At 36.9% G+C, this 26,897-nt stretch overlaps 1 protein-coding gene across 2 annotated transcripts in view; it reads right to left on the reverse strand.

The window, feature by feature from the left end:
- Positions 1 to 26,897, reverse strand: part of fgf13a (fibroblast growth factor 13a) — a 138,998-nt gene that overhangs the window by 52,229 nt on the left and 59,872 nt on the right. Inside the window, exon 3 of one of the 2 annotated variants that reach the window (XM_067373837.1) lies at positions 25,132 to 25,299. The exons of the other annotated variant lie outside the window; for it this stretch is intronic. Within the exon in view, the coding sequence (XP_067229938.1) occupies positions 25,132 to 25,299 (168 nt within the window). The remainder of the gene's footprint in view (positions 1 to 25,131; positions 25,300 to 26,897) is intronic. 2 annotated transcript variants of the gene reach the window in all.

Here is a 26,897-nt window from a genome sequence, read left to right on the forward strand (position 1 = left end):
ACAAATTCGTAATTTAACTAATTTGTTCTCATAATTTAACTACTTTTTTCTCATAATTTAATGACTTTATTCTCAACATTTTATCTCGACTTTTTTCTTGAAATTTAACGAGTTTTTTCTCAAAATTTAGCAACTTTAATCTCGAGATGGTTTTATTTTTTTATTATTGCTTGGCCCTAATCCTCTTCCGTACAAATCTGCCTGTTAAAGCTTTATATATATATACAATATATGTAGGTCTAAATCCAGGTGATCACTTATATCAATGTTATATATATCATCCAGCCCTAAAACTTGTATAGTTTTTGTCAGTGTATTTTTAAAAATACCCAATTATGCAGAATATAAGATTGTAAAAATGTAATTGATGAGTTGTCAATACAATATGTAAGGTATGATTTTACCCCAAAATTCAACATTATGGCAAAATGATAACTGCAAATCCATGTTGTTTTGCTGCTTGGAGTTCTGTGAATTGCAGCAATCCAATTGCCTCTCTTTTCTGTAGCTTTTGGCAGTCTGTAAAAATAAACCTCAGATTTCTTGTCAAATCTATTTGTAGAGTCAATTGTGTTTTTTGCAGCATTCACGCTGAAAACCAATGCTGCCACTCAGTCTTTTTGCTAGTCAGTGGATGTAACCGCAGTCACTTTGGCAGACGGTGACGTCACATGAATACCCTCTATTATAATATTGCAGTATTTATTATAAATGACTCATTAGTGCACATCATTATTATTTTTTAATCTATGTGCCCTCGTAATCTTTAATTAAAGCAGCTTTCTCTGCCACTTGCAATGATATCCTTTCAATGATGAGAAAAGATTGTCGCAACTTATGTTTCATGCCGACTTTAACGAAATGAATACATTTATTTAGCAAGGATGCATTAAAATTTATAAATAGTGACAGTAAAGACATTTCCAATGTTACAACCAAATCACCAAATCAGCATATTATAATGATTTCTGAATGAACATGTGACTCTGAAAACTGGAGTAATGGTGCTGAAAATTCAGCTTTACCATCACAGGAATAAATTACAATATATTAAAATAGAAAACAGTTATTTTAAATTGTAAAAATTTCACAATATTACTGTTTTTATGTATTTGTCATCAAATAAATGCAGCTTTGATGACTTTTACATTACCCCAAACTTTTGAACAGTAGTATAAATAAGTTGCACAATTAGCCATTGCTCTTTGAAACACACTCTGTGAAATTTTCAACAGTATGTTACCTGTGCAACACGATTTAACAAGACTTTGGACTCATGTTATGACTCTGTCAGAGGTGCATATAAGTCCATCAGTAATCCACCCTTGGGACTGTCTGACCATAACACTGTGTTTTTAATTCCTGTGTATAAAACGGTTTCAAAAAAAAGTATAAGGCTGAAAACAAATAAATCAGGAAATGGTCTGTGGATTCATCTTTAGCATTGCAAGGATGTTTTGATTGTACAAATTGGGAGGTTTTTGGCCAGCAACTCATGTTCTGATATTGATGAATTAACAGATGTTGTAAGTAGTTATTTAAATTTTTTTCTCAAAAAACTGTACAAACTTTTGTAAGTACCTTATGATTGAAATAAACAAGGCATTTCATGCAGGTGACTTGGAAAGGAAACATGATTTGCATAAACAAATAAAGTGTGAAATTAGGAGGGCCAAAAATAAATACAACAAGAAAGTAGAGGAGGATCTTAGAAGAAACAGACTTGGCTCTGCCTGGGAGAGTATGCTTACTATAACTGGATCCAAGAGTAAAAGTAATGCCCACATAAAACTGGTTAGTTATCAATCCGATATACAGTTGGCACAAGAATTGAATACGTTTTTACTAGATTTGATGTGAAGGATTTTACTAGTGTAATGACTGCACTTAGGAATGAGACTATGTGTAATATGGAGTGTAAATTTCTCAATCAACAGGATGTTATAAACACTTAAAAAGTGCAAGGTGGGAAAATCCTTTGGACCAGATAAGATTGGGGGACATTTATTAAAGACGTGTGCGGATCAGTTGGGTCCTGTTTTTTATAATATATTCCAAAAGTCGCTTTATCTTCAAAAAATTCCTAAGTTCTGGAAAGAAGCCATAGTTGTGCCTTTAGGGAAGACAAGTTATCCTAAGACTCTAAATGATTTTAGACCTGTTGCTCTGACATCATTGGTGATGAAATGTTTTGAGAAATTTGAGAAACATTGCAGTTTGTTTACCAGGCCAGAAGGGGAGTTGAGGATGCCTCATCCACCCTGTTAAACATGATTATGAAACATCTGGAGGGAAGTAAAACCCATGTTAGATTGCTTTTTGTAGATTTTTTGTCAGCTTTTAATATTATTCAGCCCCATGTTTTAATAAAGAAATTAATTTCAGAGTTTAAATTAGAATTTAAGATAGTGGGGTGGTTATTAGATTTTTAAGTGATAGAATGCAGAGAGTGAGAGTAAACAGTACCTTATCAGACACCCTTATTACCTCCACAGGTTCTCCTCAAGGATGTGTTCTTTCACCCTTGCTCTATATTTTTTATACTAATGATTGTGTGAGTAGACACAAAGACAGGTTCATCATAAAATTTGCTGATGATACTGTTATTGTTAGTTTGTTGACTAAGGATGATAATTGTCATGATCCAGTGGTGAATGATTTTATGACATGGTGTGACAGTGCCTTTTTGCAAGTAAACATAAAAAAGACCAAAGATATGGTAATTGATTTTAGATCCGGTCCTTCGTCTCCTCAACCAACCAGAATAAAAGGTCAAACGGTGGAATGGGCCAGCAGTTACAAGTACCTTAAGGGTACTCAAGGGCTTATCATTGATAATAAGTTGCGTTTCGATACTCTACTTTTAATATTAGTAGGACTCTTATGACTATGTATTATAAATCCTATATTGAATCTGTACTTTGCTTTTCTATATGCTGTTGGTATGGTAATGTAAATGTTAAACATAGAAAATCATTGAATGGCATTGTCAACCATGGTAGTAAGATTATTGGCATTAAGCAGACTGGGTTATTACATAGTTTTGAACAGTTTGTCTTACAGAAAGCTAGAGGTATTATTGCAGATTGTACTCAACCACTGTTCCATGAGTTTAAAATGCTTCCTTCTGGTATACGTTACAGTATGCCTAAACTTAAAAGCAATCGGTATAGATATTCTTTTATTCCCACTGCTGTAAGACTTTTAAACTTGTAGGATGTCAGAATGTTGTGTTTGCTGTTTTATATATGTTTACAAATTTTATGCTACATCGCCCTCTGGGCTTATAATAAACTTTGAACCTTGAATCTACCCTACCTCATGTTGCTAAAACTCATGGACAGAGATCAGATTTTCATATTGGGTAACATGAAAAGCAATAAACTTTACATAACATTATAAACTATACAGTAAAGTAAACTGTGAGTCACAGGAATTGAGAGGCTAGAGTGCAAATAATCATGAACCATCACAGTCTTCTAGGACCAGATTTCAGCCAGGAAGTGCCTAATATCTCAGAAAGAGGCCACGCAGGCGCAGCATGATGAGGCTAGCCCAGATTACTGCCGTTTTTGGGTTGCTGAAAGATTGTACCCTACTTACCATCATGGGACTGAGTGAGTGGAGATCAGAAAAAGAAAGACACCATATATTCAACAGGTGGCCCAGTTACAGAAAGTTTTAAGAAACTATAATGCCAACTTGTACCTGTAGAGTAACACATTCACATAGTTATTCCAGCAGTCGTGCAAAAAAAAAAAAAGAAAAAAAAAAAAAAGTAGTATTTGGACACTTTGACACTTCTAAAAAAAATCTAAAAGTCATTGCTTCAGATAGCAAAATACCAACCAAGTGACATCTGCAAACAAATTGTGTATTTTCTCAGACTTTTCTGAGCCATTCTGACTCACTTTACTGAAACTTTAAACAGTTTTTGAGTAAAATGTTTGGTTTCACTTATTTTATGTTTTGTTACTGTGCACAATGCAGACATTCATACATTAAATGTTTATTAAGTGCCCACATAGTTTGTGGGACCACTGCATGTTTATTATTTCTGTAAATTTATTGCTATGTAACCCACGTAGGTCAGTATTTACTGCTATAATGAGCTCAATAAAGTTAACAGACCACTTCTGTTCTCTGTAAAACTCATTCACAGCTTATTAAAACACTGATATCCTGCCAAACCCCAGTTCACTGGGCAAGACTGCATCCAATTAAATGGAGAATGAAGCATTCATCTATTTGACACAGAGTACTATTTTCAAGCATTCAGATTGCTAGTAATGTCAGTAAACTTCCCAGCATGGAATCACGAAAAAGGCAGATCTACACTAAAAATGTTTTATTTTAAATGCTGGCTTATAATGGCGCTCCATGAGAGGGGCTAAGAAAGCACTCATCGCTTTTATATGACATGCTTTCATTTCCTCAGTGGCTCTGAGCCCACAACTCAGTCCAACTAATCACCAAGGTGAGAATAAAAATCACTTTATGTCTGCAAACTCACACACGTATTCCACCAGGATTCCCTCTGCAATAATCATGAGCTGCTGAATTACACACTACCTAAGTGTATTAATAACTCATTTTCTATTTTCATCCTGGCAGCGGGACCCGGGCACAGGCTGCGTGAGGGGCCGCTGACCTATATCGAATCCCAGTCAGACAGATATAAATGGAAATGGTTGGAAATGAGGGGCAGATGACCCTGTAAATGCTAATTCAACAGAGTGAAAATGAGATACAAGATAAAAAGAGAGAAAGGAACAAAGGAAACTCATCCAGCCTGATGGGTGAGCAAATAGCACCGTCTTCCACCTCAGCTCAGAGGTGACAGCTGTATCACAGTCGACTGTCAGAATTCTTTGCATCAGTCTGACCCATTCTAGAACGTGTGATGCTAAGCTTAGCAACTGCTCAAAAATAGCACTAATCATCTCCACTTTGCTTCTGGCACATAGAAACAGACGTGGAGGTTACGCAAGCTGTCTGATTACTTTGCTAAGTTTCCTGCAGAAGATCATACGCAAAACACTGTGGCAGGCGGTTTTCATTTCCCATGCTAATACCATGCTTCCTTCAGGATATCTGATGTCTTTTGCCTTGCTTGCCGGCATTGCGTAAAGGTTTGGCATAGCTACGGTGACAGCTGAGTGTGGCTCAGTGGAGCAGGCTGAGGTAGAGTCAGCCGGAAGGAACTGACTTCACATGTGCTGGTTCGTCTTCTGCTAGTCAGTTTCTAACAGGATTTTAGCACAAACAATAAAAACCACGGCTGACAATTTAATGTGATTAATTATAAAAAACTTTTGGTCCCACTTTATATTAGGTGGTTTTAACTACTATGTACTTATATTTAAATTAATAATTTGATACAATGCACTTGTATCAAATTACTCAAATTTTAAAAAATTTCTAAAGATCTGTAATTAATTTCTGTAGATACACTGTATAATTACACTGTTTACCCATCCCTTACCTTAAGCCACCCTTAAACCAACCCATACCACCAAACCTGTCCTTAACCTTACCCGTATCCCACCTCAATAGCAGCAAAAGTGCATAATATTGTGTTTTGCAAATACAATATGAACACAATAAGTACATTGTACATATTTTTCAATGTAAGTACATAGTAGTTAAGGCCATCTAATATACAGTGGGACCAAACTTTTTTTTGTGATTAACTCGTATACACATTTGTGACCAAAATTCTCGGAAGTTTAGAGATCAGTGGGAAAACACAGAGCTTTCTGTAACATTACTCTAAATGAAACAGAATTTTGGATTAAAATATCCAAAAAACACTAGAACTATAGTGTTATATATTTTGTTGACTTCTGTACTTACATTATCACAAATGTTTCCAAGAATACAGAGAAAAAAGCAGTTTTAACCAGGACACGGACCGTGTCCGTGCATCGCCTATTACTGACATCATACCTGCGTTACGCTCGGTTTCCGGTCTTATTTTGTAGAAACCATGGAAACAACAAAGACTCTTTAATATATTATGTGTTTTATTAGACAAGTGAGCAACTGTTTGATACATTCATCAACAGAAAACTAATTGTGTTATACAGCTCAACACAGTAAGTCTTGTTGTTCAAATCTCATTTTCTTGATTTACAGCGAGTACCATGCTTTTACCATTCCTAATATCGATTTATCTTACTGCAGAGTGCAACAAGTGTCTCATAGTAGCCACAGAGCAAACGCAGAGTAGCACTATAGCAACTTTCAACACACAAATGTATCTAATATGATAAAATAGTGCTGCTTTACCCCATATACGCTTGTCATTTACTCACTCTCATGCCATTCCAAACCTGTATATATTTCATTCTACTGTGAGAAAAGATATTTCAAAGTATGTTGGTAACCAACCAGTTTTGGTACCCATTGACTTTCATTGTATTTTTTTGTCTATACAATAGAATAATAACAGAATAAGCTATCCCTTTAAGTTGAATGCAAAGTTTTGGCAAAAGGTAAAAAACGCCTCAAGGGGGGGACATCTCTGTTAAAAAATACCCGTTTGTAGTTTCACAACTTTAAATCCAGAGGACTGAATTCCTTTTATGAATCTGAGCTGCAGCCAGCTTTGATTTGAGCAGTACAGTCAGAGTAGATCTGACCTTCTGCATTATTGATGGCCCTTGCCTTTTTTTCCACCATAATGTTTTTTTTACCCCAGAAACAAGTATCCAAGAGAGATCCCAGGCAAGGCATCACTTCTACACAGCCTTCTAGGATGCCTGCTTGGCATGCTGATGCTCTCAAAACTTTCTTTATTTGATTTGCCTTTGCTCTCTCCGATAGACCTCAGCTCCGAACACACAACCTGTTCTAAAACCTTGGAGATCAGCCACCGCTGTACTGCAGTGCATGAATAAATTGTTGCCTCTTTTTCTTTTCATTTCAGCATTAAAATGATGAGGAAGGTGGCAGGGAGATTCAGATATGCAATTCTGTTGCTTTCCTATGTTTACTGTCCAAACAGTCTTCATGAATCAGTGTTTTAAAGGGATAGTTTACCCAAAAAACTTCAGTCATCATGTCCTTCTAAATCTGACGTATGACTTTCTTATGCAGAACACAAAAGATCATTTTGAAAAATCTCTCAAGGTTTTTTATTTAACTGCACGACTCTACCAGATGAAAACAAAACAAAAACTGAACTGAGATGAATAATGACACTATCGTCTTTATAACTGAATTTGCAACATCGACACTGTTATTGAACTGATCTGAATCAACATTGAACTGTCTTCAGTAGAGCTGCTTATAGATGAACTGAACTTGTTTTATAATGAATGAACTACAGAACTGAATCTTGTTACAGCTGCTTTACAGCAGAATTTGAACTTCTCATATTTGATGAAGTTCACATTCCTGTTTATTATTGTGAAGCTGCTTTGAAACTATTTCTAGGCCCGGTTTCACAGACAGGGCTTAGCCTAAGCCAGGATTAGACCTTAGTTCAATTAGGATATTTAAAGGGATAGTTCACCCAAAAATGGTGAATTTGATGTTTATCTGCTTACCCCCAGGGCATCCAAGATGTAGGTGATTTTGTTTCTTCAGTAGAACACAAATGATGATTTTTAACTTCAACCGTTGCAGTCTGTCAGTCAAATAATGCGTGTCAATGGGAACACCATCTATAAGAGTCAAAAAAACATGCACAGAAAAAATCCAAATTAAACCCTGCGGCTCGTGACGACACATTGATGTCCTAAGACACGAAACGATCGGTTTGTGCAAGAAACCGAAGAGTATTTATATCATTTTTTACCTCATACACAACTATGTCCAACTGCGTTCAGCATCCGGTTAGTGAGGTCAAAAAACGTCCTCTGATGAAGGAACTGATGTTTTGCTTCAACGAGTGTGAGAGATCACTTCTGTCATCAGAGCACGTTCAGACCTCACTAACCGGATGCTGAACGAAGTTGGACATAGTGGTGTATTAGAGGTAAAAAATGATATAAATACTGTTCGGTTTCTCACACAAACCAATCGTTTTGTGTCTTAGGACATCAATGTGTCGTCACGAGCCGCAGAGTTTAATTTGGATTTGTCTGCGCATGTTTTTTTGACTCTTATAGATGGTGTTCCCATTGACACGCATTATTTGACTGATAGACTGCAACGGTTGAAGTTAAAAATCATCATTTGTTTTTCTACTGAAGAAACAAAGTCACCTACATCTTGGATGCCCTGAGGGTAAGCAAATAAACCACAAATTTTCATTTTTGGGTGAACTATCCCTTTAAGTACCTTTAAGTAAACGTTCACTAGGAAAACACATTACTGGTGTACATCTTGAGTCAAAACAGTGGGACTGACATATTTTAAGAAATGTCAGTACAAGTTGCTTTCAGTAAAACAGCTCAAGCATGCATTTTAGTCTAGGACTAGCTTAAGCCTGGTCTGTGAAACCGGGGGCTATTGTATAAAGTGCTATGAAAATAAAGGTGACTTGACTTTCTTTTAATGTTGTTCTTGACAAAACAGTTCAAAAAATGTTTCTGCTGTGTTCCACATATGAAAATGTCATACAGGTTTGGAACAAATGCAGCACTTTCATTTTTAGGTGAACCGTCCCTTTAAGTTGGAGTATGTAAGCATCTCCTAATGTATGTCTCTTTGGACAACCAAGCTTGAAGTTGCTTCCATGTGCACCGCGAATGCATAACACAAAGTTTCTCTTTTCATCTTTTTACATTCTTTCCTTTTTTCCACCCTGCATAGTTTGTGATCTAAGCAGACGCTCATGCAGTGTGAGCTGTCTGAATAGGAGGTCGAAGAGTAAATAGCAATTGAAATTCCTTTGATTCTGCCACTCTGCGCTCTCGTCTGCTGCCTCACGAAAACGCAGTAGTCCTTTGGCTGCAGGCGCTCTCATATCTGAAAGCCAGTGGAATAATAATAATTCTGACATTAATGAAGCAGGAAGAGTGAGGGCTAAGAACAAAGCCTTGTGCCAAAACCCTTTTTTTACAGAGCCCAATTGTCTCGGCTGAGACCTCAATATCTTAGACAATGAGTTTTTCCTGATTTTTGATGTCTGTGCCTCTTTCTTTCTTTCTCTCTTTCCCACCCCTCTTCAGAAGGCATGATTATAATATGCGGGAGTCCGAGACTGCAAGAGGCTGAGTATTAAATAATAGATCATGTACATTCATCTGGTCATTATCACAAAATAAAACCAGATAGGGAGATCAGGTCTTGTATCACCTTGAAGGGGTTTATTATACAAACACCCACGCAACCAAACAAATACATATTTTCTTCATTATGTGTGAAGAGGCTAAAACTAGCATAGCTGTGCTGAAATCAGTTGCCTGGGACAGCACGCAATTATACAGCTAAATAGTCATTATACCCAAATACTTGTCGGCCACAACCAACCAATCATATTCAAGGATTCTAGAAAGCTGTGTAATAAATCTCAATATGAAGATTACACTGAGCTTTCTGGAATGACCGAGTGATAAGTTTAAGCGATTAGGGCCTCTCACCAAGTATTACATTACCATGATTTACTTCCGTAAACAGGGTAGATTGGGATTGGATTGGAAGCAGCCATTTCATCCCATTTAAAACATCTGCCATAAGCACACACTGCAGAAGTAGTCAGATTCACACTGCTATAAAATTAGTGGGGCTTAAGTACAGATCATCACACAAAGCTACAGAGTTATCCAGCGGTCCCCGCTAATCAGCTGATAAAGTGTGCGGCCACTGCCGGAGGGATAACGTTAATCAGGCCTTTATCAGTGTTAGTGCTGAGATTAGCGCTAGCTGGCATCATCAGCGCTGCTTTTTGTATGCTGGGTCCTGTGACGATGATGACGCTTGATTGCTGCACATTACATCATCCAAAGCATGCGTCTGAATGGTGCGACAGCCAATCAGACAGCTTTGTGTCTGACAGACGGGGTGGGAGGAAAAAGAGAGAGTGCAGTCATGGCCCACATTCTAACACCTCTGTCAGACAGAGACTACGTACTAAGATACTGCCAATCAAAACTAAAGGGATAGCTCACCTAAACATTACACATTTTGTTAGTTTTTATTCACTCTCACTCTCCCAAAATCATAGGACTTTTTTTCTTCTGAGGAACTTAACTCTATAGCTGGTTCCTCTTGTCCATGCAATTACAACAAATTGGGAATGAGGCTTTCAAGCTTCAAAAAACACACAAAAACACCATAAAGAAGTCGTATGGACCACCTTTTTTTTTATGATACTTCCATTTTGGAACTTGAGAGCCTCAGTCACTCATTCACTACATAATGAAAGAATTTTCAATTTTTGGGGGAACTATCCTTTTACATTTTTGCAACACTTACCATGGATGAAGAAATGACAAAATTCACTTTCCATTAATATTTCTAGCTTCTGACGTGTGATGCAGCCTGGAATTAAACCGTACTATGTTGGTTCGTTTTTGGCCAGAGGAGGAATGGTCCTGTTTTTTTTTACTCCATTTTGTCACCTGTGCCCGGTTGCATAAAGCACCTTAAGTGTAATTTTCCCTTAAGATCGCCCTTATGTTTCCCTTAAACTTAAGGGTGTTGCTAGCCTGGGTGCCAGCCCGAACCCCGCCCACAACATTTTTTGGACGGGAAGTTCGGTCTGGACTCGATCCATTGTGGAGTAATTATGCTCGGCTCCCAGAAGGCCGAGCCAATCAAATTGCCAGGGCGGGCTTTAATCGATGATGGACAGGCTATCTGCGGTTACATAACCACCCACGTCATCAAAGAGCGCTTGGGGAGTTTGATTGACAAGCGATCTAACCAATCAGAACGCCGCATCCGCCATTTTGTCCAACAAAGCAGTCAGGAGTTAGAAGATTAACATCGGTGGAGTTAAACTTGAAAAATTGTGCATATTGACGTCTTTCTGCGTTTGAAACAACATTCATTCTCATGTTCATTCATGTTTATTTGATGCTATAAATGGACTAGTAGGAAGAGATGATCGGTTCACGAGCCTCTTGAGGTGAGGCGCTACAGCAATCTGTCACGATCATGGTCACAACACATTAAAGAGCCACAAAACGGTTTTTATTGTTTGAATTTTTTTAATAACTACACAGTTTGAAAGCTGGGACTTTGTTTAATATCATAAGTAACCTGCTCTGTCTCGTCTGTCAATGTGTTGTCAGTTTCTTCTTTGCTCCGCGATGTATTTTCCACTCTGTGTGGCGTGACAGCGCCACGGCTTGTCAGACAAAGCAACAGTAACTAAGGGGGACGAGTCTTTGCAAAAGGTCAATTAGTTTACAACAATGATGGCTGTTGAAGAACTGAGATGTGTGGATTCCGCCATCTCGTCCGTTATAGAAGATATCGACAGTGCATTAATTTTAAAAGAGGAACAGAGGACCGCGATCAAGGCATTTGTCGCTGGTAAAGATGTCTTTGCCGTCCTTCCTACGGGATTCGGCAAAAGTTTGATTTATCACCTGGCCCCGATGGTCGCTAAGAAGAGTTCTGTTGACAACTATGCGTCGCTCAACATACGTCACTTACTCTGTAGCTCTGATTGGTTGTAGGTCTATCCAATTGAGGTCTTTCATGGATCGGTTGAAATACGCCCCCATAATCAAAGCCCAATGGAGCAGTATCAGACTCATATTCTGACTAGAATTGAGTATGACCTCGTCAGGCTAGGGTGTTGCAGAAAATAACCGTTAAGTATTACTTAAGGGTTTCTTTAGGTTAAACGTCATAAATCCTAAGAATTTCCCTTAAGTATGTATTTTTCACTTAAGTAATCCATTGTCATGATTCGAGCATTTAGAAACTAAATTTATGAGCCGGTTGTTGTTAGATTTCATTGGTGATTTCAAATATGAAATTTAATTGTAAGGTTGGCGAACAGTTTTGGAGAATTTGATGTTTCCCCATTCAAAGAGATAGGGCATGATGCCCAAGATGCCCGAGAGGCGTTTCAAAGATGGCCGCCGAGTGAAATGACTTGTCTTAAAGGGACTTTGGTATAACATAAGGTTAGGAAAACTTCACCTTAAGTGTTACAAGGAGTGAGCAGGTTCAATCCAAGTCTTCTAACGAGACACGATCGACCGCTTTATATGATAAACAAATTGTACTTTAGCGGTTTATTCACATAAACATTGATGAAATCACATATGTAGCACATATCTTATATGGTCAACGGAAGCGCAAACGTTTGAGCTTCCGACACAGCCGTAATCATAAGGATGTCTTTCAATAAATGGACATACATGATGAGAGAATATTAAAAATATTTTTATTTGTTATCCATAGATGAATGAAAGTCTTATGGGTTTGGAACGACATAAGGGTGAGTGAATGATGGCAGAAATCTCAATTTTGAGTAAACTATCAATTTGAGTTACTTGTCTGGTTGTTCTCTTTCATATTTTGTTTTTCTTATCCATCTTATGTTGTTTTCTGTGAAAACTTACCACGATATGTATTAACAAATAACGTGTCCATGGCAACAGAAGAATTTTATAACGGCAAAACCTGGGATGCTGTCGTGAAACACTTAACGGTTTCCCTTACCTAAGAGAACAGTTAAAGAGATTATATCTAACACCCTTAAGTCATTCCCTTAGTTAAGGGGAAATCACGCCTTAAGTGTCATACTTAAGGGAAAAACTTAAGGTGCTTTATGAAACCGGGCACTGGATTTTGGTTCCTTGCCACTGTCACAACGATATTATTGATATGACTGCAATGACACTATTGGATGAGAACTGAACTGAGCTGGGCGATGACATCACTGTTTTCTGCAGAGCTGCTTTATAGCCAAATTGAAATTAATAACTGACGATCTTTACAACAAAACTGAATAAACACTGAACTGACTTGAACTGTACAATGACATTTTTTCTTATTAGAGCTTCTTTACAGTCAAAGTGAACTACACTATGTTGCCAAAAGTATTGGGACACCCCTCCAAATCATTGAATTCAGGTGTTCCAATCACTTTAACCCGATAGAACACCTTTGGGATGAATTAGAGCGGAGACTGTGAGCCAGGCCTTCTCGCCAACATCAGTGCCTGACCTCACAAATGCGCTTCTAGAAGAATGGTCAAAAATTCCCAAAACACACAGAAGAGTTGAGGCTGTTATAGCTGCAAAGGGTGGGACAACTCCATGTTAAACCCTACGGATTAAGAATGGGATGTCATTAAAGTTCATGTGCACGCCAAGGCAGGCGTCCCAAAACTTTTGGCAATACAATTTGTATCACTGAATCATTATTTTCCTGTTTCACTCTAAAGCTGATTTCAAAATCTGTTTTGTATAAAGCACAATAAAATTAAAGGAAGATAAGCCTTTCTAAGAAGAAAATGTAGCATTTTTAAAATGCATACTTGACATTTCTGTTTCACATCCGGCAAGACATGCACATACAGTATCTACTGTAAACAAATATTATGTTACAGCGGATATTAATGACATAAAACCGTGAAATAAGAGAACAATCGGATGAGATTTTAGACTTACTGTAGGTCAGATGACCAGATATTGGATAAGTATCAAACAACATATGAAAATGGACCAAATCGGATGCGGAAAAATGCGATTTACTCTGTTTTTGCTGTTTAGATGCATGCAACAAGATCCGATCAGATATCGCTGTGGCAGTATGAATAAAGCATGTGAGTGTATACATATTTGAGTTTTGCCGATTCAGCGTCAGGCCAGTGTTGCAGCGTTGTCATCACTCACGGTCTACTCTTAGGCATGTGGCTATTCTCTCTCATGCTCTGGTTCAGCTTGTGTGTCCTAGCAGTGTTCATTTATTCTACCTCCTCAATCTTTCACCCACAAATCTGATTTGTTTCTGTGATAACTTCTTTCCTGCACTCCTGTGTCCTGCATTCTGATTCAGCTGACTGCAAGTCCAACTAACACATTGTTTATTAAGATTGAAACACTATGCCATCTCAGAGTAAATGTTACCAAAATGTTTTATCTTCTCCATATGTATTACTCTGTTTAACATCCATAGTTTATGGACATATAACTCTGTTAAAATGAACAAATTAGTAAATTAAGGGCAGTTTCATAGGTTCTACTCAATGAAAATTAAACGACATGGTAACTTGAGCAGGTAAATCTGTGCACACCATAAAAATAGGACATAAGTCAACACAATCAAGTCGACACATTTTAACTTGTCACATACTGGCCCCTTAAGTAATTCATCCTTAAGTAATTCATCACATTTCTAAACAAGATGTCTGTCAAAACCTAATAAAAAAAGACCCAGAACAATAAATATTTAAGGCAGCACATAACATCGACTGCACTTCAAAGTAAACAAGTCCCGATGCCCATGGAGAAAACATGGTTCAGGATAGTAGGTCAGCATCCTCCTATCACACACACATAGAGATGCTTTGCAATGGTCTCTTTTCAACCTGTTTTCCCGGCATCTACCCTGAATGTGTGTCTCAGAACAGTGTTTTAGCCCCTCTTCCCTGTCATATCAGGATTAGCTATAAATAGCTTCTCGCCTAGAGTGGTTGAATACACTGAATCTCATCCTCTCTGTAAAGACATTACTGGCCCATTAAGCCTATTGCTTAAACCTACAGCAGTACATACACATCAGCACAAAGAAGAAATGGCGCTATGTTCATGTGCAGACTGCTTAAGCCTGGGAGACAACAAACCGACTTCAAAGAACTAGCAGCGTCGAAAACCGACGGTGTTGTTGCCTCACGTTAGCTTCATCTGGACCAAAAGGCTGTGCTTAAACACACAACAACCTACAGCCAACTGCAAACTAGTATGTGCGTTCTGCACCTGCGTGTAAGGAATTACCTCTCTATATCAGCAGTCCTAAAATTAGCACTCGCCAAGTGCCAAATGCGAGTAAAAATCGGCATAAGTGAGTATAAATATTCAAGCACTACAATACGCGAAAGGGCGTGCAATGTGAGAAGTTCAACATCTGAAACATTGAGACAGCGTGCAAATACTAAATTGAGCTCTCTTTCATGCCTTCCTCTGCTTGAACGGACAAATTCACATAAAATCCTAGAAAGTATATGTGACCCGTCACGGAAACCAGGGACACAAGACGGCAGCACAACTTTCGAGCAAAATGAGAAAGAAGCATTTTTTTTCAAAATTGGTGATTTTCGTTTTTTTGCAGAATCTGTTTGTTGAGATCATGAAGAAGCCTTTCCATGTTTGAGATAGCAGTATTGGTATATTTAAAAGCGTACATTTTGAGGTTGAAATTGGCTTGTTTTTCGAAGATTCTAGCACGCTGTAGGGGCGTGTCATTGTCTGTGTGTATTTCCATACTGGGAAGCGTGGCTACTTATTATGCAGCGCTCTGGCCGGCTCTAGCTGATATCAAAATTCAATGAAGAATCGTGGCCGTTACACCGAAAATGTTTTGAAGTACTTCTTTGACAAGCCGGATGCTTATGAACATGCGCTCACTGATTCTGAAGACGATCTGAGCGACGATGAAAGCGGCATAATAAGACATTACCTCTCTGGAGTCGGGTAACACGCCGGCGCATTTTGCAGGATTTTTTTCACATTGCAGCAAAACAGACTTAAAATACTCCGTAATTTTTTGTCATAGAGACATAAGTAATATATCAATTTAAACTATAGAATGTCTTCTTTTATTTGTGTACACTCAGAGTAAAAACAAAATGTTGTGCTTTTTGTAAAATAAAGAAAACTAACATGATGCGTAATCTCAATATTAATATTATAAAGCGACAAGAATATTTTTGAAGCGCCAAAAAAACCTAAATAACGACTTATTTAGTGATGGCCGATTTCACAAAAATGCTTCAGGAAGCATCGGAGCTAAATAAGTCGTTATTTTGTTTTTGGCGCTCCAAAAATATTCTCGTCGCTTTATAATATTAATATTGAACCACTGTACTCACATGAATGGATTTAAATATGTTTTTAGTACATTTATGGATCTTGAGAGAGGAAGTGTCCAATGCTCCCTATGGAGGCCCCACAGAGCCATCGTATTTCAACTAAAATATCTCACTTTGTGTTCTGAAGATTAACAAAGGTCTTACGGGTGTGAAACGGCATGAGGGTGAGTAATAAATGACAGAATTTTCATTTTTGGGTGAACTAACCCTTTGAGCTAGTAGTTTTGAAATTGGAATAAAGGATTGTGAATTTTCACTAGTATCTAAAATAATGGTGTCATAACTGCCCGTTTTTTTTCTTGGCTGGTCAAAAATAGTTTTCGACGGTAAATTCTATTAAGTCACCAGCCATTGGCAGGTGTGGCAAAATGTTAGTTTTAGGATAACATAGCATTAGACCATCCTTCTGTCTGTGCCGTCTTAATTTACTTAACTCTCTTTCATCATTTTTGCTTTAATTCTCCTGCACTCCTGACTCATTTGCTAAACTGAACATCCAATCAGAGTTTCCACTCTCACTGACGGCCCCGACGCTGACTCAACATTCTGAATCAGGCAAACTGTCACCGACGTGTGGAACACACGGCAAAAACTTGCCCGACATACAACGTTGGCCAATGGCTGACCATCAGCTTGGTTTGTCTTGGTAATAATTTAATAACACTGTTAAATATAACCTTTAGCAATAGTGTTTAATTTTTTATTCATTTAGATAAAACCGTATAGGATTGTTACATCAGCCACTTAATGGTTATCATAACGTGAAAATAATTATTGGCTTATCTGTATCATACAAAAATGTTATATTGGAGACTACATTTGAGATCATTCTTTAGTGGTGTGGTATGAAGAGGAGTGAGCTTTGAGTATTCACCACTGTGCCTTTGAGCAAGACACTTAACCCAAGGTTGCTCCAGTGGGATTATCCCTTTAATAAGTTCATGTGACTATCATATTGCAGAAAAAAAGATGGTAGGCCGATAAATAAAGATTCCATACATGTATATATTGGTATTCTGGTGGGTGAGGAAGAGAGAGTTGTGCTGGCAGACTTCCGTCCAGCCCAACACTCTCAGATTCTTCACCAGGGCTGGCAGCAAAGACGATGCTCCAAATTGGGTGTCTGTGTAAATCAGTGCCGACAAGGCCTTAGCCTGCCAGAAGCCTTTTGGGAGAAGACGCTCTGGAGTCTTATGTAATTGTGCAATTCCATTGTGTTCCACTGGCCCAAGGGACAGAACCATATCACAGAATGAGGGCTTGGGGTTCAACTATCAACACTCTTGACATTCATACTTGCAACAGACAGGAAACGAAACTTTCCAGCCATTTCCAAAGTAAACATTTCAACAAAAATGGGGGCATCACCACTGTGTAAAGTGGCACAGCTTAGGCAAGAGCACAAATGACTTTCAATGGAGATGTAAAGTGTTCACCTATTGAATTCCACACTGACAGGATGGAATATTTCCACTAGGTTTAGTCTTGTGCATCTGTTCAGCGAGGGAGCGGAGGAGAGAAGTTACCTACTGTACACCTCTCAGTTCAACTCTCCAGGAGTGTGAGGGATTGAAGAGGTGTGAAACAGGTTGATGAAAGAGGAGAATAGGTGAGAGCGTGTGGGGAGATGACTCATGACTACCCGTCTAAACAGGCATGTGGAATACACTGGTGTGGGCGAGAGGAAAACCAAGCGTGTGCGTTTTGTGCGAGTGTTTAAGAAAAAGAGGGGGAGAGGAGCGAAAGCTTGCAGTGAGGCAATCCCCTCCTGCTCTCTTGCTCCCATTCACATATTTTGCTGTTCTTTAATAAACACTCACACTACATTTTTACCTCAATGCGTCAGAGACTCATCTGGGTTCAGTGAGACTATGAATAGGTCACAATGTTTGACTAGTTGACTATGCATTCAGCAATCTGTTTAGTATGGTCGAATGGGTTATCTAATGTTTTTAGCTTTAATATTTTTGCAGTAGAGCCTTAATTAATGAAGGACCAGAAGTGCAACTCAAGAATGAAATGAAGGAATCTATTATCAGTTTATTACTTAAAGGGATAGTTCACCCAAAAATGAAAATTCTGTCATCATTTACCCTCAAGTAGTTCAAACCTGTATGAATTTCTTTGTTCTGCTGAACACAAAAGAAGATATTTTAATGTCAGTAACCAAACAGATTTTGCCCCCATTGACTGACACAGTTTTATTTTTCCTACTATGGTAGTAAATGGGGGCGAGATCTGATTGGTTACTGACATTCTTCCAAATATATTCTTTTGTGTTCAGCAGAACAAAGAAATTCATACAGATTTGAACTACTTGAGAGTGAGTAAATGATGACAGAATTTTCATTTTTGGGTGAACTATCCTTTTAAATAAAAATATAAATAATTATTCCTGTAGCGCAAACAGTAAACCATGGCACTGGCAATGGCATGTTCATGGGTTCGATTCCCAGTATTCCATATGAAATTCCATATATTCCATAAATTCCATATTTCATTAAAAAAAAGATGCAAACCTTCATTGCAATGTAAGTTGCTTTGAAAAAAAAATGGATGTCCCCCAGAAAAAAAAAAGTCATAATATTTAAACCATTTTTATAAATCATTTACAAATTGCTTTTAGTCAAAAGTTCATTGATTATGCCTACATTTGAACTGTCCAATTTTATACAGCAAAATGAAAATGTTTTATAAAAATGCAAATGAAATGTTGCATTAAAAAAGATTGGTAACACTTTTAGTCTCTGTTACACGTTACATGTAGTTACTGTAGTAATAACTATAAATTATGCATAATTACATGCAACTAACACTAAACCAAACCCTGATCCAAACCCTATCCCTATAGTAAGTACATGTAGTTAATTAATATTACTCAGGACTTATTGAGCAAGTACAATTTAACTACATCACCTTAAAAATAATGAACAAAAATAAAGAAAAAGGAAAAAGAAAACTAGAGTAAAACAAAATTGTGTTCATCTGGTTTAACATTATGTTGTCTAATGAAATGACAAATTGCAGCTAAAGTGTCCAAACACTGACACTGAATTATAATGGGGAAAACCTAGCTCAATTGAATTGACTGGAGCGTGGCATACTGGAGCCCCTCTATCGCACTGGTGGCATTTCACAGCAGTTAAAACACTGGCTGTGTGTCCTGGAGCATGACTACAGCAGAAGTGCTACCCAAATGACCAGTCCCATCAGCTGCACTAACTCACATCTATCTGCTCTCTCAAAGTATTTACCTTTTAGACATCCTTGCTGGGATCACATCCAGGCAAGAAATACAACTCTGTCTGTAAATGTGAGCACAAAAGCCCCTGAGTTATAAATATAAAATACACTAAAAAAATACAGTGCCGTGCAGAAGGTCCTTCACTCTGCTCCACCCATCTGAATCCCCCCAGATCACACCTATTATCATAACCATGATTTATTCAAGCTCTCTCTATTGCGCAAACATTTGCATGAATAGCTCCAGCCTGATCCCGTAAGCGTGATGCAACTAAATGAGGAAACAAACAAACAAAAACACCATTATTAGAGTCCAGCTAGACTTTGTGTTGTTAGAGATAACAGTGTTGAATCATGCAGTATGAGAGGAGCAGCTGAAATGAGAAGTGGGGGTCAGCTGTAATGTAATTTCAGAGCTCATCAGTCCCACTGATGCCATTTACACAGGTGGGAGAGTGGGTGAAGCTGCCAAGCGATTAAATTGATACACACGGTTTGTGAAATGAGCAACCCAACCATAATTTCAAACTCTGCTAAGTATGGCTATGGACGTAGCCGTGATTTAACTGCAATAATATTATGTGTTTGATGGATATCATATAGATGGCATCACAACAAAGGACAACACTTGGTCTCTTATATACGTGTAATGTTAGAAACGCATCACCCGGTACAGGTCTTACAATAGTTTATTCTGCAGGATATTTAATGCACTTTTTAAGAGTTGCATTTTATAATGTTATTTGTGCTCGAGTCTTTTTAAAGTGACTCAATGTGTTAAGTAATGCATACAAATAAGTTATGTTTTTGTAAATCTGGTTTGCACTCATCACGTTCAAAATAAAAAGAGGAAATTCAGTTAATCTAGAGGGAAAAAAATATTTGAATTAGCTTTAATCTGTAAAGAATTAATTTGATTTTCCAAAATATTAGTAATACTATTATAATCAAATACTATTATTACTATAATAATCAAATATCAACGTATCAACATAATACATAATATTATACATTACCAACATATACACTCTAAAAAATGCTGGGTTAAAAACAACCCAAGTTGGGTTGAAAATGGACAAACCCAGCAGTTGGGTTAAATGTTTGCCCAACCTGCTGGGTAGTTTTATTTAAACCAACTATTATTTAAAAAATGCTATATGGCTAGCTTAAAATGAACCCAAAATAGTTGGGAAATTAAAAACCAGATGCAATTAGAGACAACAATAATAGACAAAAGGTGAATGTTTATTAATAAGCTTTAATATTTTATTAATATAAATTTAATAGTTTAATAGTTTATTAATATAAATGTATTCATAAGCAATTTAATAAATGTTTATTGTTTAATAATTATTCATTAAACATTAATAAATGTTCATTTACAACATACTTTGGGTTAGTTTTAATTAAGCAATACAGTAATTTTGAAACAATAGTTGAGTTAAATAAAACTACCCAGCAGGTTGGGCAAACATTTAACCCTACCACTGGGTTAATACAACCCAATTGCTGGGTTTGTCCATTTTAAACCCAACTTGGGTTGTTTTTAACCCAGCATTTTTTAGAGTGTACATTAAGTTTGTGGTCAGTAACACTTTTTAAAAAATATAATGCTTTTATTTACCATGGACACCTTAAATTGATCAAAAGTGACATTTATAATGATTTCAATTTCTTTTGTACTTTCTTTTAAGAATTCTAAAAAGAAGAATCCTGAAATAATGTATCAAAGTTTCCACAAAAAATATTAAGCAGCACAGCTGTTTTCATGAAATAGAAAACAGTGTTATAATAATATTTCACAATATTACTGTTCTACTTTATTTTTGCATTAATAAATGCATGGACTTCTTTCAAAATCATTAAAAAAAATCTCTGACACCACACACACACACACACACACAGAAAGAGAGAGAGATTCTGAAGAAGACAAGGACATATCAGCTTAAAGGTTAAGAAAGTTTGGCCTGTAAATAACAAATGTTAGTGTGCACTGAGGTTTGAGTATGTGCTTTCGAGGATAAATACCAAAAGTACAACTTGTTCTCAGTTATTGATTAAATATGATAGAGAAACAGGCCTTTGGGATACATTTCACTGTAAGAAAGAATGAGAAAGACACAGTAAAGAAGAAATGGGGCTGAAGAAAGAGGTTAGGATAAAAACAGACAGAAATCAGGCAGATATTGATTGGGGGATGAATTTAGAGATGTCAAGAGAACGCAAAAGAGATAAAGGATGTTGAGGGCAAGCAGTGTAACAGAACAGGAGAGAGAGGAAAAGTTGAAGAGAGAGAGCGACAGATTCTGGTGCACTTGTGGAGTGACAGGGGTTTCGATTATAGACTCCACTGCTGATCTAAGTGTCCATCTAATGTGTGTGTGTGGGGGGGGGGACAATATTTATCCTGATTCTGATCAGGGAAAGTAGTCTAAGAAATAGACGACAGATTTCCATCCTGGACCTATTGCCCCCTATATCATTGAAGCATATCCAATCTGTAACTCTGAGTCTCTGTAACACACAAACTGATCCCAGAACAGCATGTCTTCCTCCTACACAGTGGTTCAGGGATAGTTAATCATGTACTCACCCTTGTGTTATTCTAAACCAATAACTTTCTTTTTTTACAAAGAACACAAAAAGAAAAGGTTAAGCAGGAGGTTCATGCTGCTCTTTTCCATACTATAAAAAGGTGTTTTGAAGCTCCAAAAAAAGTATCCTAAAAGTAGTTTATACTACATGAGCACTTTCTTTATGAAACAGACTACATTTTATGTCATGATGTGAGATTTGAGAGATGGCAGATTGGAAGATTTTGCATCTCACACAATTTTCAGCACTTCTATAGTTCTTTTGGTTTCATTTTAGATGGTTGACCATCTCTGTCCACCTTCACGTTCAATGTATGGAAAAAAGAAGTTTCTGCCATACATCTCCTTTTGTGCCCCACTGAGGAATGAAGGCATTTCGAACAACGTAAATGAAGACATAATTTTCATTTCAAAGTGAACTATCCCTTAACCTTCCACGGCACGGTGCTCATGAACGCATTTCATAAGAAACCCATGAATTTCTTTGCAAATTCAGTCACGTCCAAGCAGAGCTTCAGTCAGACTGAATAATAGATCTGCAGTACTCTAGTCTGTCTCTTTATAAGCCTTCTCCTCCTTCTCTTTTTTTCACTTGTGTCCTTTTGTTTGCAGCATGATCCAGATAGATAAAAATTTACCACAAACAGACACAAAAAGATGCCCCATGCACAACTCACTCTTGCTCCTCAGAGACTCTCTACAACTCTATACCACACAGAAATGAGGTAGTAATGACTGTGAATATAAACCATTACTGAATAATTGATTAGGCACATGTTTGTCAGCAGCAATGGCACTGTATCTATGACAACTAAATTATCCATCAATCTAGAGCTGCATTCTAGTGATGCGTGAACAATTCGTATGTCATCCAGCACAGCGGTGGAGATGAGCGCATTTGTGTGCTTAACTTTATTTATTTAGGCTTGAGGTGACTGCTTATGGCTTACCCAGTGATCTGAGAGTCTGAAAAGAAAAACACTTTTACAATCACATTTACTCTACAACATGTTTGGACAATCTTATCACTCTACAACTTTTCCAAAACACCCCCAACATAAAGACAATACAGCATGCAGGACCCCATAACAACCCAGCACATCGGACCTGTATACCCATGACTGTTAGAAGACACCAGCAACCTTCATGCATTGGAAAACACCTGACAGAAAGAGCGAGATACATGGAAAAGAAAGATAAAGAGACAGAGAGTCCAGGTCCATTTGAAAGCAAAAACACCACCATTTGAGAAACAGATGGGCAGCAGTTAAACTGATATTCATCTAATGTAGAAACGTGTGGACCTAATGTGGGGGAAGGGGATGTCTAAAGAGAAGAGAAGAATGAGAGATACAGAGGGAAAATGAGAAAGAGATGAGATGTATTTCAAAAGGGGAGGGGCTTATGGGAAGGGGGTGGTGTGGATCATCATCATCATTCACTCACTCATTCGCTCAGACTGAAGGGTTGTTGTGTGAATGTTTTGTGTTTGCAGAACACGTTTTGTGTTTGTGTTTGTCAAAAACTAGTAACAATATAGAACGTTTATTGGTTGCCCCAGTGTAAGTGGCACTTGAAAATATAATATAATATAATAAATATAATAAGTAAAATATATATATATATATATATATATATATATATATATATATATATATATATATATATATATATATATATATATATATATATATATATATATATATATATATTATATATTATAAGTTTCTAATATATTTATATTATATATTAGTGTTGTCACGATACTGGATACCTTGAATATCAATATTCATTACCACAGGGAAAACTGACATATATACCGCCATACAGATAAATTGTTATTATCTCATAATTTTTTTGATAATTTGGGTAATTTTGTTGTAATAGCTTACACACACAGCACACACAAGTTTTTACTAGAATCGTTGAACTACATTTAAAAAGAAAAACAAGTAAACAGTCAGTAATAAAATAAGAACAAATAAACAACAATAAATACAATAGAATAAAGATACAAATGAAATAAACATGGCTCTAAGTTTTTCAGGCGGGTCTAACAGTAATATTCAGGTAAGAAATATAAAGTAATCAAATGTAAAATAACAATAGATTAAAAATTAAATGTAGTTTAACACAATTAAAGTTATAAAAGTTATTCAGTCAGGAACAGCAAGTGATTTTCTCTTTGTCTTTTGTTCTTTGATTAACGTGGCAGACAGCATCAGGAATATTAGGCTGCTGTCACTTTAAGAGCTTATGCACAGATCCAATATACTATTACATGACATGCATTTTCTCTATTTACGTTCCAAAACTGACTGTAATACACGGCAAGATGGGCATTTTGACATAATTTTGTATGTATATGATAGTTTAAGCGCAATAAGCCATGAAAAAAGAGGTCAATTCGTCACTCGCAAGCTGTCTGAGGGGCGGCTTTATGTGCGCGCCACTTACAGTCACACCAAAATGTCTTCAGACACCTTGAACATTTCATTCATTAATAGTTTATTCACTAGTTATTTTTAAAAAATGGTAATAAAATATGAAAAGATCTCATAGTTAAACTGTGTCAGAAAAAAATAATCTTAATTATGTCAGATAACACTTAAGCAAAACATGGTCAGGTCAATAATTTTTGGTTCAAAACTGTCAATTTTACTGGTAGTCCACTGTATGAAGAATTTTCAGGCATAGTACTGTATGTCACAGTTTACTTTATTTTGCTATCCTCACTTACATTTACATATTTACATATCACTTACATATTATCAGCTGGTATTGGTGCATCGATACGATAGAAAATGAGCACTGGAACCGTTTCAGATATTTCATTATCGATACATATTGAAATATTTTTGACAACACTATAATATATATAATTCTACAGTAAACCTTAATATGTTTTTAAATGAAGATTTGTGCATGTGTATTTAGTACAGTAGCATATAAATATTACAGTCATCAAAATGTTGAATGCATCTCTAAATTTTTATCTGTGCCTCTAAAAATCTGGTTTTAAAATAGAAGTGTGAAACCTCAAATCAGGTAGTGTGACATCATCAGTGATCTGGTAATCATTGGTGAATACGGATCTGAAGGATCATGATCACAGGTCTGCATTCAGCACAGACACACACACACATAGAGAGAGAAATGAAGAAGAGTGTGTCCTTAGGGCATTCAACATCACAGGCTTCAAGCTGTTTCTACAAGACACACAAGCCAGATGCTTTTAAGAAAAGGCAAAAAAACAAAAGTAAGTTGAAATGAAACTTAAACTTGTGTAAAAGATACAAAAGCATCAGCAAAGTAAAGAAAAACATGGATGTTTTGCACACAAACCTTCGGGCTCTGAGTTCTCTTTGAGGACGACTTGCTTCAGTGGGCAGCAGAAGATTTCGTGACACTTAGCACGAAAAGGGGAGCCTTTACCCCTTATATCCGCAGAATGGATGGAATCCTGCCGCAACATAATGTACTCCTGGGTACCTGGGGCAGCGTCATCCTGGACTGCGGTCGGGCCATAACAAAATGAACGCAGGGTTAGAAAGGGAGAGAGCGCTCAAAGCAACAGAACCAATTCAACACAATGAGAGAAATACGCAAAGAAAAGAGACAAAGTATAAATGACAACAACAAGGTTATAATAATAAGCAACAACAGTTACAAGATTAGCAAAAACACATAATAGCTTGATATAAAGAAGAAAGAGAAGGAGAAGAAGGTAAGAAAGAGACAAAGACAAACTTAATACACAGTAGGACTGGGCGATATTTCAACAATAAATGATCAATTAATGTGAATTTTTGAAAAATGTGTCGTTACAATAATTTCACAATCTTCCTCTTCACACCTTGTGTTGAGAATATTTATTTATTGGTGAGTGAGATTTAGTTAGGAAGTAAATCGGTTCAAAATGGACTAAAAACATTTCAATACAGGCTCTGTGTGGCATGTTTTGTGTATTAAAATGTTTTGGTAAAAAAAATGTTTCTGCAAGACTATGCATTGGTGCATATTAAAGAAAATGCTTAAATATAGTATATTTCTTTTTCATTAGTGAATTTTTTATAGTTTTAACTACATTTATATATTTAGATTCATTATTTTATTACATTTTTTGCATTAAACATTTTGCATTGGTTTAATGAAAAATTCAACAAAAATGTTTAGTTGAAATGATGGTTCCTGATTTTGTTAAACCAGTTCTAAGCAAAGTTCATGAAATATACCAAATATTGTCAAAACGGTGAAAAATATTGAGAAAAGGACTTTAGTTATATCGCCCAGCCCTAAAACACACTACATCACAATGAATGAAACAATATGACAGCAGTTAGTTAAGCATTGGGATCTGGGATAAGGCGGTAAAGTCAGAGCAGGCAGGGGATTTGGAGCTCTTCTGGCTCTCATCAACTGAAATCCAATATTTCAGAGGGTGATGACCAGAGTTAATAGTGTGTGTATGGACAGAGCCCATGCAAACTTACTGCATTGGATCAGGAGATAAGAGAATACTTCTAAAGTGATTTTCAGTACTAAAGAAAGTCAACCCAGCGAAGGCATGCATCATCTTCCAGCACAGGCATCTTCGGCATTACACATGCACAGAGGAAGCACCTCAAACTGTATATGGGACATTATTTACATACAACGTGCACATATGAACAGCTGTCATTGTTCCGGTACTGATAATGAGCTAATGTAGCTGGACTCTCATACATGTTAAAAATAGACTAACTAAATCCTTTTTAAAAACCATTGATGACTAAATTTATGTAATTAATTCCTGTTCTGGATATTCATTTTGTCATAGTGTGCTTTCACAATGGCAGTTCAGTTCAAAACGGGGCACGGTTTGCATGAAAAATTGCGTATGTGAACGCTGTTGTGCGGACCGGGGTACCAAACACGAGACTACCTGGTGTGAGTTCGGTTGCACTTGAACTGTGGCGGATTCACATGAATGTGACAGGCAAGCATCTATAAAGCTTTGATTATAATCAATAAGAACTGTTAAAAATAAGACCCTTATGGACTGACCCTCTTTCAAGTGGTCAGTGTTTGGATGGTTAGGATTTTTTCAGTCCTGCTGAAATTTAGCAGAC

The sequence above is a fragment of the Chanodichthys erythropterus genome, chromosome 1 (genome assembly GCF_024489055.1).
Source record: "Chanodichthys erythropterus isolate Z2021 chromosome 1, ASM2448905v1, whole genome shotgun sequence".
Lineage (NCBI taxonomy): Eukaryota > Metazoa > Chordata > Actinopteri > Cypriniformes > Xenocyprididae > Chanodichthys > Chanodichthys erythropterus.